Genomic DNA, 14,025 nt, shown 5'->3' with positions numbered 1-14,025 from the left:
ATCTTGTTGTTCCTATCAAAATAAAACCACTGTTGACGAAACTGTACACAGACCCGGATAACATAGACTGTATTTAAAGAGATAGAGCTAAATTCTACTTTTTGTTGATACAAAGTATATCGGAAATTCAGCTGAATATTGACAGAAAAAGTAGATACATTTATGATTTGCGCATTCTAATGTGCCCTTTAGGCATTTATTTTGAAGGGTATGTTATCTATTTTCCAGGTAACTTTGGCTTTCTTGACGCACCCTCATCGCTGTCAGGTCTACTAGTATCTTGGATTTTAATTGGTGAATGGTGTTACCTTTCGGCCAATCACTGAGTATTTCATTGCAAAGTCAGACGGCACATTACTTACATTGGATCTGCAGTGTGCTGAAGGTGAGAAGAGTCGAGTTTTATAACAATTTCTGAACGTAGAGGTTATCTAAAATTCTATTATTTAAATGTTATCTACTGTTTTAATGTGAATCGATGTTAGCTTACTAGCAGACGACGCAACATTAACTGGCTCGTAAGTTATCGTTACGTTAGCTAGTTACTAGGTTAGCGGTACGTTGACTTTCACACTAGGTATCAGGACATTTCCACATGTTCTCTAATTGAAAATGTGACGCAGACTTTCCTTATCGCAATCCATCTGTCGATTCAGTATCTTAAGCGGTAAATAAGACACCCCGTGGTAACATTAGCCTGTCAGAAAACAATATTCTTAAAGATGACGATTGCTCCTTTGGACTCCGTCGACAGCTCTGGCTCTCATGCTTTATTCACTTGTTTTTACAGCATGGAAATCATTCTGTTCATGGGGACAGTACGACAGCTCACATGCAAATTCTGGTATTGTCTTGCGTTGTACGTGTGCTGTCTTTACTGGAAAATGTGTGGAAAACAATGTCTTCTCTGCAGGTGGCACCATGGGTGTGTTATCCACGCTGATGAGGGGTCTGATACGAGGAGCGGACAGGATGGCGGAGTTCACAAGCAAGCGGGGATCAAGGACTCATAATAAAGGCAGGGGTGCAAGGCCGGCTGGACAGAGGCTCTCCAGCAGAAAGTTTGTGTCCATACGGGCCATGATCCCTGAGTTCGTGGTGCCTAACCTAGAGGGATTCAAACTGAAACCCTACGTATCATATCGCTCCCCGAGAGGAACAGAGCCACCACTCAGTGCAAAAAGTTTGTTTGCTGAGGTTGTGGCCCCTCACATCAGGAAAGACTTTGAAGAAGGCACTTTCACCAAAGACCGCTTGGAGAAGTATGGATGGGAGCCCACACAGGAGGGGAAGCTCTTCAAGCTTTATCCCAAGAACTATGTGCGTTAAAGATGTGCTCAGTGTAAAGGATTCCCAAAGAAAGGCACAGACTGAGAAAGAAGCTGAAAACCTACTGACGTCTCACTTTCAGGAAGTGACACATCAGTCATAAAGTGGACTGAATATTACTATATTCTGTTACCTGATCATCGGGCCAAATAAGTTATGGGGCTGTGATCCATACTGCAGAATTGCGTGTGGATCATTAAAAAGATCAGTTGAACAGTCTGAGTATTTCCTCATTTTCATGTCAAGACGACCAAGGTTTCTTACGTTTGTCCGAAAAGATCTTACATGTGGGCTAGCAATAAAAATGATTTTAAAAAAGCTACAAAAACACTGAGCTGACTTTCCTGAGGCTGCTGTTTAGTATTTTTTCACATTCTGTCACACACCGGAGTTAATTGTCATATAGTTGTGTCCAGGTTGAGACATGCACAGTGAACCTAGAACTTGTCAGTGTGACTTTATTGGTCAAGAAGTGAAATGAATGCAACCAGCAAAGCAAATTTTCATATACTACTGTGATGACGTTTCCAAAATATGATATGGTGAAGATGACCACCTCAGATTTCAATGGAGCAGGACAGCCTGGCATAAAGGGTTTATCTTGAGAATGTTCATTAAAAGGGAGCCTTAATACTAGTCACAAGTCATTAAATATTAACACTGACAAAATGTCCTTATGACTTACAGATAATCAGAATTTGCCCCTCAGGTTCAGCTGAAGTCATCAGACACATTCATGCATACTGCGTAAGTACTTGGAGTAATTATGTGTTAAAATTGGCGCTCGTCTTCAAACTGCATTTTTGTGAACAATTTTCCTAAATACGATCACAAAGTGCTTAAAAGCAGGTGTGTGGTTGCATTAATCTTGAACAGAGGATTATAAACATTTGTTTAAATACAGTTTCATAAAAATAATTCTGAAAATATATTGTTTTCCTAACTGCATATTCTGTGATAACTTCTTCTAAAGTGTGGGGCCTTCATAGTGAAGACAGTGAATGGAGTAACAGTATATCATGCTCATGTTTTAGTTGGGCTGTACTTTCTGCTTTACATAAATACATGTTCTAATTTGATAGAAGATATTTCTGTTGTGTCGGTGCAGCCAGTGCTCCAGCCTGGTTAAAACTGCTCTGACTCCTGTTGAGCCTCATCTGAAGCCCAGTCCCAACGCCACACATGGAGCATGTGGTCATAGAATGAGCAGCTCGCTAGAAGACCAGACAGTGAAGAGGTATTTTCATGAAGCACAGGGCCTGCAGCAGGGGAGGTAGAGGGCGCTGCAGTACCCTCTGGGATGTATCGTCCTGCTTCATCCTCCAGGGACGTATCAAAGCTGGCAGTGGGGGATTCATACTGAATCCTCAAGTGTTCTCCGGTCTCGATGAGACATTCCTTTGGTTCCGCAGAAGGAGGGGAGCAGGGAGCAAGTTCATCCAGGGACAGCTTGGACCAGTCAGCTCCATATGCAAGGGAGTTGTGGAGGATGTACGAGGCTACGACAGGACATGCTCCTCCACTGCCCTCTGGACAATGACAGGAAAACAGCGATGCTGTCAGACAAACTCAACAATATCTTTTATGGCAGAAGCAAATCACACTCTTTTTATGTGTCCTGTTCATTATGGGATTCATTTCATTCACACAACATTTTATATATGTTTACTACCACTCCAATGGATCCTAATTTATTCTGTAATGAAGCTGCAGGACAGCAATGCTAAACTACTTTTGAGGTGTAACAAAGTCTGTGTTTAGCACCAGGGCAATGAGAATCACATGTGTCAATCTCATTCTACAATTTACTGAACTCAAAGTTACTAAACGTAAAGAAGTCAACCTCTGGCTTTTCTGTTGAGTCATTCTTTGTCATCTCTTTACTGTTGCCATTTAACTCAAGTGTCATTGCATCTTATGAATCAGGAGGCCAAACTCAAAAGGAAGGTGAAGCTAATGCTTGATACTTACATCAACTAATGGAATAATTAACCATAAAAAAACCCAAAAACTCATGATAAGTATTTCTTTGCCCAGCTCCCCCTTACACTCACCAAGGGCCTGCTGGCAGTGAAGGATGTGGAAGTCATTGTGCATGCAGGCTGCTAACAGCAGGTGCTGATGGGTCGGATGCCACTTCAGCCTCCACACTCCTCCACCCACAGGACTCTCACTGAGAGGCTGGCGCATGTTCCTGCCATCCCACAGTAAAACCTGCTCATCATAGCTGCAAAAAGAAGTACAAGATGCAAGACTTACAATCACATGACTGATAGAGTGAGTCAGCTTCTAGGTCAGGACGACAAGAACAACAACAAGGAAACAGTGGTAGTTAACACTAGTCACAATCGTACAAAGGCTAATTCTCATGCAATGCCAAGTTAACCGTACAGAGTTCATGCGGATATTTACCTGCCTGTAGCCAGAATGTGTTCCAGATGTGGGTTGCTGTGAATGCTGCACACGCCCATTGAGTGCCTTCCAGAGAACAGATCACAAACTGTCAATGGATTTTGTGAAAACAGACAGTCCAAATAAGGGCTGATGGCCGTAACATGAACACTCACCGCTTACTGGTGAAAGTGGGGCAGGATGGACCAACCCTGAGATCCCAGCCTTTAAGTTTGCAATCATCACCGCCTATTGAAGGACAACACAAACACTTAGAGAGAGGAAATGGTGGAGATGCATATACAAACATTTAGAAAGGATCAATACATAAGACACACAACAGTACAAACTGGCTCTGATTACACATGAATGAATCAACAAACAATTTAATAATACGTTTCCATTTTGATGTGGGGATCTCCCTGCTGTTACATTTGTGGAGGTGGCACTCTGTATTTGCTGATGTTTGTGAGTGTCACTGCTCATGCTACCTTTTCACTTCTCCAGTATTGTTCCAAACTAACGGGCAGTGAACAATATATTTATGCACATATTGTGCAAAATTTGTGTCCTGCAAGGAAATTAGTGAGGGAAATAAGTCAGTGCTTGTGATTTGTTAGAACATTCCAAATGAGTCATTTCTTTTTATCACAAGAACATTTCAAAGGTTATTTTCTTTAGTCAACTTTTATTATTTATGATTATGTGAACTGATTGCAAAAAAATGTAATCAGTACAATAATATGTATAATAATCTGTGCAATAACCTGTGCAATAATCTGTGCAATACTACCGGTACACAACAGTCTGTAAATACTATTTTTACAATTTTTTTAGGATGACGTTTTCTTTCTATCCCACCCTTTTGTATATACTTTCTGTGTTTAACTTGCATCCACTTGTTGTCTTTTACTATTCTATCCACTTTATTAGTGCTGCTGTGAATTGGAATTTCCCCTCATGGGATGAATAAAGGAGAATTGAATTGAATTGAATTGAATTGAATTGAATTGAATGTCTCAAATATAGAGCTTGCTAACAGCCTCAAAAGTTCAGTGCTGGTTGGGCTCCAGTTGAATACTGTGTTGTATCCAAGCAGCAACCTCCAGGTCTGAAAACTTGTTTACATCACATTAACACAGGAGCCTGCATAAACAGGGCAGAAGCATAGAGCCCAAGGTGATACTAGTCTGTTCACCAAGCATCCTGTGAAATACATATGTGAGAAATGACTGGTCATGTTTATGTATAAAGTTTCTGGAATTGAGTTAAGGAACAGTTCACTGCATATTTTAAAAGAGCACAAAACATTTAAAAATAGTTCGTTTTCCCATTCTTTGATTGACTTGAGTTGCAAGCACCAAAAAGTTGACATCCATGCTTAGTTTGATTTGATATTTTTGATATTAAAGTGTCTTATGGTAATACAGTAATTTAGTATTGTTGGCTATGTTATACATCATCGGAACAAAAAATGGCTTTGAACACAATTTGAATTCAGATTGTGTCTAAGATGAGTTTTTTTTGGTCTGACTGCTGTTTTCATCAGGGCTTCATCAGGGAAGTGTCACTGTTACACCAGTATTGTGAATGGGCATTGAACACTGAATGTCATTTTGGTTTTTAAGTCATATGATATGACCTTGTTTGACAGACTTCAGTACAGTAAAGAATTTATCAGACTGTTCAATTATACATTTATCATCAAAACTTTTGTGCCAGTTTCTTACAAATGCAACAAGAATCATACCCTGCAGTATTTTGACTATACATTTCATGTTTGTTCAATATTCAATGATGTCTTTATGCCCCGCCCCTCAGTTTTCACAACTGATTCCAGGTTCTCCAGTGTTGTATCTGTCATATTATCTCTTTTTTTCTCATTATGTCTTGAATCTGTGCTTTTTAGTGACTTGTAAGTTTGTTCCTTGTTATATGTTCCCACTGCTGACCTGCACCTTGTCATGCTGAGTGGCCTTTTAATCAAGACAGGCAGTGTTAACTTTCTCTCATGTAGGGCCCTTGAGGAAAGCTAACGCCTCAGCGAATGTGATGTGTGCATTGTAGTTACAAATGTGCCAGATTATAATTTTAAAGAGTGTTACCAGAATAAACCAGCTGTGTGTCCCAGTAGGAGAAGGCAGAGATCCAGGCCTCAAAGTCATGGGCCTTCCACCGTGACACAGACGTCAGAGCACCTTCAGCCAGGGACAGCACACTGACATAGCCGGCAGAGTCACTGCACACCACCCGCACATCACTGCTGCTGACACAAACAGGACATTTCACATGACAAGTGTTGCCACATTTGACTGACAAAAAGTAGCCCAGTCTAAGCCTAGAACCCACTCAGGTGTCATTAATGTAGTCCAATTGTTTATTTTTATTTAGGAAAGGGTTTAACGTGTGTGTATACAGAATGTTACCAATAATGTAATGTTCATATGGACAGATGGAAGCTTTCAGAGCCTTGTCAATCTGAACCATATTTGTAGTGTTTTTGTATAAAGTATGACACTAACTGCAACATGGACAAATGCAGCAGCAGCTTCTGCCTTTGGACTATGGTGAGTGTTACCTGTCCATTCTTCCAGTGGACCAGTCTAAGGACAGAGCCAGCCGTTCTGTTCCCACCTCCACACTGCTCAGAGTCTGCAGAATGCGACTGCCTTCCTACTGGATACACATGTTCATGAGTGCAGACTACACAAACATCAACAGCTCGTCACACCAAGTCTTAATGACCGGACCAGCACAATAAATACACTTTTCCTGCACGTACAGATTCACTGCCCAAACGTATCATTTTACATTAGCAGTGAACTAAGCAGCCACTGAACAAATAATATGTCTTAGCACTTCAGCTTGTACTCAATCACTATCCTTAACAGACTGAAGCAGCCATGTGTGGTCAAATATTATTAAAGGTAAAGAAAATTAGTGCAACAGCTATGAGAGTTTATACTGATTAGATGTTGCTGACACTGTGCCAATATTCTTATGTGGTACCCTGCATGTATTCTTTGCTCACAGACAATGCCACATTAAGCTACTTTATAATGGAGTTTAGTTAGAACGACGCTCTTTACTTAGAAGGAAATTACACATCCGGTTTAGTCACTGTGGTAAGACAGGCTGCTTTCAGACAAAAAAATTAATTAATTAATTAATTAAAAGAGGACTCACATGCTGATTCTGTTCACAGACATCAGCTGAATGTCTAAGCATACGAAGTGACTGGCTGTGAGTCTTCTGATGCCACATTTTTCTCACCTGACTGTCTGACAGTGTGTACAGCTGCAGCTCTCCGGTGGCAGCAGCCATTCCCAGCACTGGCTGCCCAGACACTGGCATGTGACACCTGGGAAAATTCAAACCAATCAACAAAAAGGAAGCAGACAGTGACATGAACAGCCACTGTGGTCGAACCTGATTTCTAGGCAAAGCAGAAAAAAGAGGGATCTGCACACCAAATAGCTCCCGTTTGAAGGACTGAAATCAGCAGCTGCTTTTTTTACTTTGCCATTCATTTTGTGATCCAACATCCATCCTGTTGAGTATTGGGATGCGTGTGTCATTTTCATTATTGTTTTAAACCTGATTTCTTACCATTTCAAATCTAAAATGGCTGCTGTGTCCATGCGCTGTAGCTCAGTGAGAGGAGGGCTCATTGATGCCTCTCGCCGAAATTCAAACAGGTACAAACGACCCGTCCGGCTTGGGGTGGCATCTTCTTCCCCTGCCTACAGGAAGAATGTGAAAGGGACATACATCATTCAACAGTCAGCAGGGGAAAACACAAAAACTCAAAGCGCTGTCAAGAGCATGACAAATCAAGAGGCAGTGACCCAAACCCTGAGGCCAAGCTGGCCAACCACAAGCCTGAGAGCAAAGCTATTAATAGCAGGCTACATGCAACTAGAAGTCAGATCCTATGGTGAGAGCATGACCCACCTTTGCCATAGTCAGCAACAGAGATTACGGTGCACTCTCTCTCTATGGAGACAAAAACTCAATTTGCCCTCTCTTCACATCAACACTGCATGCGGAGTCAATACCTTTCCTCTAGAAGGAGTTTTCCAAAAGCTCCACCTTCAGTGACCTTAAACTGCATTTGTGTATGGATGAAATGCCCAAACATTTCGAAAAGGCTATGTTATGAAAAATACCTGTGTACGTGTGGACTATGCGTGCTAGACTAGGCCCTCACTTCTCTTCCACCCTTACAGTCTGCACTGGCTCTCCACAGAGCTGTGCACAGAGCCTCATCCTCCACAGACCTTACACTCATGACAGTGTCTGCATCCACTCCACCTTCACCATCATATTCACAGAGAAGAAGTCCATAGACTGACAGTGTGGTGTTCAGAGAGCAACCTCATCCTGAGCTCTTTAAAAATAAAAGACCTCATGATAAACTTCAGGTAGAACAGCGCAGAAGGTCACTGCCATCTTTGTAGGATTTATGCAGCTCTTCCTGCCTCAGTAGAGGCAGCGAGCAGGCAGAAAGACCCATCTCACCTTGAACATCATCTGTTTGACCTGCTGGTCAGGTTAATCAAATAATGGACAGACTTAAGAAGAGCTTCTACCCCAGAGCCAAACAAGAAGTAAACACTGCCAAACACTGACAGTGACTGTCTCAGTCCTGTGACTATCAGCACTGCAGCTCTACAATATTACAGTAACACTTATAGATTACTTTAGAACTGCACCTTTCTATATAAGGCTACTGCGATATCCATAAGTGCAATCTGAGCTGCTAACCACTTGTTATTACATTTTATCTTTTATATCTTATCATATTGTTTTAATATTATTACATTTCATTATTACATATTTGTATTGCCTTTTGATTTGTGTGAAGCCAATGTCAGGACTGCTACTCAAGTTCATTAAACTCTGGGGAATGACAACTCATGTTTTCAGTTATGTGTTAATTATCTTAATTAACGTGTACAGTGTACGTGTCCATTTAAATAAACAGGGTTGAAGATATGGATGTATGAGGCCAACTTCTGTTCCATTGCTATGGGGACCTGGAATAAAAATGCGGGCCCCATCCCCACACTGTGCTTTGGAATTTTACTAAGCTTGCTGCATCAAATTTGATGAAACAGAAATAATTAGAAATATGCACCAAGTACACAGAGTGCAAAATAAAACGGTGACGGTGTGGATTTTCACACAGGGCCTGAAAATCAGGCCCTAATTATGTCCATTGATATTGTGCTTTCATGATGCATTGTAAGTTACAAACTGACCATGAAATTTCCACAACTCAATGACCACACGGTGCACTTGGGGCATTTCTCCACTTTGCCTGTAGCAGCCTTCTCCTTGCTCAAAGTATGCACTTAGCTTGATAATGCTCCAAACATTGGACATAGACGTCTGCACTGTGAAAGCAATGTGTTCCTGTGAGCAGTAAGGATTGCACAAAGGTTTATGTGATACACAGGAATCGCCAAACTCCAAGTCTTCCAATTAACTGCGGATGAAAACGGGTCAGAATAGTCGCTGAGTATGAGGTACAGCTCATTGCACAGGTAATTGGATGCACCGGGGCAGTTGGACAGACTGTTCGTCTCTCATCTCACCCCTTTCTGTAGCTGATATGTCCCGCAGACCAGGATATCGTGGCTTGATGAAACAGGGCACCACTCCACGGTGTCAGCACTCAGCTCCGTGTCGAACACCTGTAGATTGCGTGTCCTCGACTTCCAAGCCATGGCTGCCTGCTCTGCATAACGTTACTGTGCCGATGCAATAGCTAAAAAGTAAAATTATATCCAGGTAAAAACAAAACTGAACACATATAAGTCTATCGAGTAACGTCGGTACGTTAGACCTACATCACTATCCAGCTAACTTTGGCTATCTGAGCTAACAAATTAATCTGTTTGGTACGATAGTTAGCTAGCCTAGCAAGACAGAATTAACTCACTGCAGTGTCACGCACTGCAAACTGTCAACAATTAGACACTTCAGATACTGAATAACATATTCAACGAGTGAATAAAATGTCCAAAGTCGAATTAATTTCAGTTTAATGCTGAATATCCTCAGAACAAATTATCAACAAAACTCACGTGACCCAGCCCAGACGCGACGACTATGTGCGCCGTGACGTCATCGCGGTGCGTAAGGGTACATTCAGGTGCCATTGCAACATAACTAAAAGGATTGGTTTCCCCGTCCCACACATTAGGGAGACTCACCAGTTTTTCACGGGCTCGTACCGATAGTGTAGATAAGGATACTGACTGACTTTTATTTGTTACACAGATAGCAAAACACCTGTATTCATAATGTATACTGTATATTGTAGCCATGGAATAACATGAACTCCAGAGTCATGAAATTCAATGCATTACAATGGCACCGCGGTAAGACAACTACATTTCCAGGCATGTCCAAACTATTCCACAAAGGGCCGTGTGGCTGCAGGTTTTTCCTCCAACCAATCAAGAGGATGCAGTCTGACCAATTAGCTGTCTGAAGACTGAGATCAGCTGATGAAATGAGTCAAGTCTGGTGTGCTGCTGCTTGGTTGGAAAGAAAACCTTCAGCCACTCGGCCCTTTGTGGAATAGTTTGGACATGCCTGGTCCAGCCTCTTTTAATTTTTCAAGTCATATTTTGAAGGTTTCAACCGGAAGTATTAGTATGTTATTACGCATATGCGTCCTGACTGCAATTGCAGGCATGTCAATGGTGTGACTGAGTGGTCACATGTGCGTAATTACACCCCTGTCTTTTTTGAAAGTTTGTTTTTTAACATTGACCAGACTGTTTAGCTAATGTCACCATTAGCCATTGAGCATTATAAATTTGATAGAATGAGTATGTTTGTCATGGATGCACACTAACCTCCAGTGCTTACAGTGTGTCGCAACAACTCATTGTATTTGCTGTTGTGTTGGTGCCAGTGCAGTCACCAATTTTGTGTATTTACAGTCAACAGTGTGGTCTACCCTCCAGTGCTCACAGTGTTTGACTGCATCTTTGTCAATCATGGAAGTCCTTTATGATTTCACCGGGAATTAGTGGATATAGTTAGTATATCATTGTGTATTGAATCAGCTGTTACCAGGGGTTTCTAAGATATTATATATCTATGAGCTTTCCTGTTCTCTTGTGGTTGCAGTGAGAATCTACTGCTAATTCTCCACTGGCATACAGACAAAAATACAAGGCCAGTTTCAGAAAGAGGGTTTAGAGAAAACTCTTTGACTTTGTTAGACGTGAAATGAGAGGTAGGGTAACTTCAACTCTAGGTCAGTTACTGTGGGAACATACTGTGTGAACCTAACCTGCTTTCTCTCTGAATGCTACCTCCTGCTGAGCCTGAAGGGGCCTGGTCATCTACCTGCGGACAGGCATACAGCACACCTGCTGCATGATGTCAACAGGTGAGGCAGCTGTGGAGAGTAACAACACAGAAACAATCCATTCTGTTGTTTGTGACTCCATCACTGTGGAGATTATGTGTTATTTAGATGGCAGGTTAGCCTGGTGCTTTGAGTGACCATAGCCTCAACCACACATCCTAGGGGAGCATACAGGGGAGTCCTTGACTTGAGTCTGCAGGGATATTCTCTCAGTGGCCACTTTATTAGCTATGCCTGTACAATCTAATAGAACTCCAGCTCAGCCATAAATTTTATAATGTTCAGGGCTTTTTTATGCTGTCATACATTCAATCATATGTTTTAGTATCAAGGTCGCAGTTGTTGGTGGAGTTGTATTGAGCTGTTTATATTCAGAGTTGTTTCTAATATTGTGCCCCTTTAGTGTGTAAATAGAAGGGACAAAAAAGGTCTCCACTGGTGTAGGATATGAACAAAAAGAGAAGTTAAAGATGTTGGCGGATCTTCACTCCAGTCCAGTAGGTGGCAATAATGCACCTATGAGCTGGTTTGCCAACCGTCATTAAAGCTTAGGAAGAAGAGGAGAAGGCAGAGGAGCATGAAAGAAAGGGGGTGCTTTTCATTACATAAATTGGTCTCCTCGTCTCCTCCACTCGCTTCCTCTCCTCGCGTCTTAGCTCCGCCCAGCGAGGCCATGAAAGAGGGATGCGAGGAAGGGACGTGAGGACGGAGGAAACGAAACTCCGAAATGAAAAATCCTCAGTCCGAAGCGACGTCAATTACTGATGACGTTTGCACAGCTGTAAAAGCTGTATAACGTGATATTATGGTCAGATCTGCAGTCAGACTGTTCTACTCCTGATTGCCATTGATGACGTTTCAATTATATGCCGTTAGAGGCATAACAGAGGACGGCTGTGTGGTAGATTAAATCAACAGCCTTGTAGCCTCGCTTTAAAAAACCGTAATATACCAAGAATTTTCATTAATTTCATGGTGACAGATACAGTTCTTAAAAGGACACAGTTGAAACAAGAATCAAGATTACATTTGTGAAGACCTGCTCCCGCCATTATTCAAACGTGTGCCACATACGACACGCCCCTTAAATAATAAAAGACTTCCGCGTAGGCTACACCGGTGTATCCTCACTCTGATCTCCTTCAGAAGCCTCCTCTCTCCTCGCTCCTCGTTCCTTCAGGTGCATTAAGCAATTGGAAGATCCTTCATCATGGCGGAGGAGAAACAACTTCCGGGTCGACGAAGGAGAGAGGAGACGAGGAGGCACAATTCAACGTAATGAAAAGCACCCAGGATTTGGAGTGGTTTTGGCCATAGACATCATAGATATACATAGAAAGGCTAGATAGCTTACAGACCATAGATATACATAGAAAGGCTAGATGGCTGATGGGACTTTCGCCGGCGTCGTCACCGGTCGGCCATCTTACCTGGGGGGACTTTTCCGGAGCGCTCTCTCGTAGTCGATGGAAGGTGAGCGACTTACACAAACAGAAATACCCTTAACTTGCTGAATTCTTGACGGATTTATAAACGGTTTGGTTTATTAAAAACCTTATTAACGTGGCTATGATTCAGGCCGCGCAGACCTGTTGAAATCGCAGGTTTCTTTTCGAAAATCGCTGCATAGTTGTGTGTTTGTTACAGCCATTTGCAAGGCTGCAATCTGGGAGTTTCAATAATTATATAGGTTTCCGTGAGACCAATAATAATCGTATGACAACAACATATTTTGTCTAAATGACAATTTGTGTGGATGCAGTTGGGTATTAGCTAGCAAAGAAACAAGAGGTTGTGAATGAGACATGTGAGCCACTTGGACTATTACAAAGTAACCTGGACTTAATTCTATACAGGTGGGAAAGGCATAATTACTCCTTCGCTTTAACATGATTTCCAAGCTGTTTCATTAGTGAAATATATCCTCGATTTAGATTTATTGTGATACAGTAACTGGCTGGCTTTGTGTTTGCAGAAATACCCCCCTACAGTACAAGATGCCGCACTTTTGTGCAGCATATGGATGCTCAAACGAACGTTCCTTCAAAACAAGAGCCCGTGGAATCACTTTTCACTCGTAAGAAATGACTTGAGGGACATATTTAGGATAATTGTTGCTAACTTAGTGGATTTGTACTTGTATAATACAAGTTATTTTGACCCTGACGTTTTAGAAATGTTTCTACCATTTGTTTACATAATAATCATTGAATATTTCTTTTTCACATTTCTTTTAACATGTTACTGTTATTTAGGTTTTCATAATGGCATTCAAGCATAGGCTACATGAATTACCCCAACAATATCATAATTTAGCTCAGTATTTTTGTCCTTACCATTAATGTTAAAGGTAAGAAGGGTGTAAAATGTTGTCAGTAATTCATGTATCTTGGTACCTTCTCATGTTTTTAAGGTTTCCCCAAAACGCAGAGAAGAGGAGGCAATGGGAACTTTGGGTGCATGTTGGTTTAGAGTGAATGTTGCATGGTTTAGTGTTACTGTTGGTTTGGAGTGAATCTTAAATTGTTTTGTAATTGTGCACACCTGTTAATAAAAGAAACCTTGATGTCATGTTACTGAATGTGTTTATTTAAAAATTTATAATAAAATATATGTAGGGTAGAACAGGTAAGATGAACAAACCATCCCCTTGATCTTTAAAACTATACACATGAGTTGTCACGAGACCCTAAAATAAGAACACAAACATCATTTCCAACTGGCTGTGGAATTCTTTGACTTCTGTGGTATAATTATTTTTTATGCTAAAGCAAATGGACCCAGGTCTAAACTTATACATTATGCATGTTAGTGATATTCAATGTATAGAACTATGTGAATCATTTAGCAAAAGATCATTCTGAATCATTAAATTAATTAGGTTTTATCAAAACGATGGTCATGGGGCAAGA

At 41.3% G+C, this 14,025-nt stretch overlaps 2 protein-coding genes across 2 annotated transcripts; one reads left to right on the top strand and one right to left on the bottom strand.

Moving 5' to 3' along the window:
- Positions 1 to 340: 340 nt before the first annotated feature.
- On the top strand, positions 341 to 2,275 carry mrpl41 (mitochondrial ribosomal protein L41). Its single transcript, XM_070965192.1, has 2 exons — positions 341 to 385; positions 914 to 2,275. Exon 2 carries the CDS (start codon positions 922 to 924, stop codon positions 1,327 to 1,329), a length of 408 nt encoding a protein of 135 aa, XP_070821293.1. The 5' UTR covers positions 341 to 385; positions 914 to 921; the 3' UTR covers positions 1,330 to 2,275.
- On the bottom strand, positions 1,770 to 9,839 carry dph7 (diphthamide biosynthesis 7). The gene is made up of 10 exons (XM_070965190.1): positions 9,813 to 9,839; positions 9,321 to 9,493; positions 7,330 to 7,463; positions 6,994 to 7,081; positions 6,299 to 6,393; positions 5,826 to 5,983; positions 3,897 to 3,969; positions 3,742 to 3,807; positions 3,384 to 3,556; positions 1,770 to 2,858 (listed from the first exon to the last, which is right to left on the bottom strand). The coding sequence occupies exons 2-10, from the start codon at positions 9,450 to 9,452 to the stop codon at positions 2,455 to 2,457; spliced, it is 1,323 nt and encodes a 440-aa protein (XP_070821291.1). The 5' UTR covers positions 9,453 to 9,493; positions 9,813 to 9,839; the 3' UTR covers positions 1,770 to 2,454.
- Between the last annotated feature and the right edge of the window lie 4,186 nt (positions 9,840 to 14,025).

This window comes from Chaetodon trifascialis, chromosome 6 (assembly GCF_039877785.1).
Source record: "Chaetodon trifascialis isolate fChaTrf1 chromosome 6, fChaTrf1.hap1, whole genome shotgun sequence".
Taxonomy (NCBI): domain Eukaryota; kingdom Metazoa; phylum Chordata; class Actinopteri; order Chaetodontiformes; family Chaetodontidae; genus Chaetodon; species Chaetodon trifascialis.
Note: the sequence above shows the minus strand (reverse complement) of the source record. Positions and strands in the feature narration are given on the sequence as shown.

Bases quoted from the DNA above. Each gene is read 5' to 3' on its own strand.
- mrpl41 (XM_070965192.1), top strand. From the start codon at position 922: ATGGGTGTGTTATCCACGCTGATGAGGGGTCTGATACGAGGAGCGGAC.
- dph7 (XM_070965190.1), bottom strand. From the start codon at position 9,452: ATGGCTTGGAAGTCGAGGACACGCAATCTACAGGTGTTCGACACGGAG. The intron at 5,984-6,298 runs GTAACACTCACC...TTGTGTCAGCAG, and splicing joins TCCACTGGAAGAATGGACAG to CAGTGATGTGCGGGTGGTGT. The intron at 3,808-3,896 runs GTGAGTGTTCAT...GTTCTCTGGAAG, and splicing joins CCCACTTTCACCAGTAAGCG to GCACTCAATGGGCGTGTGCA.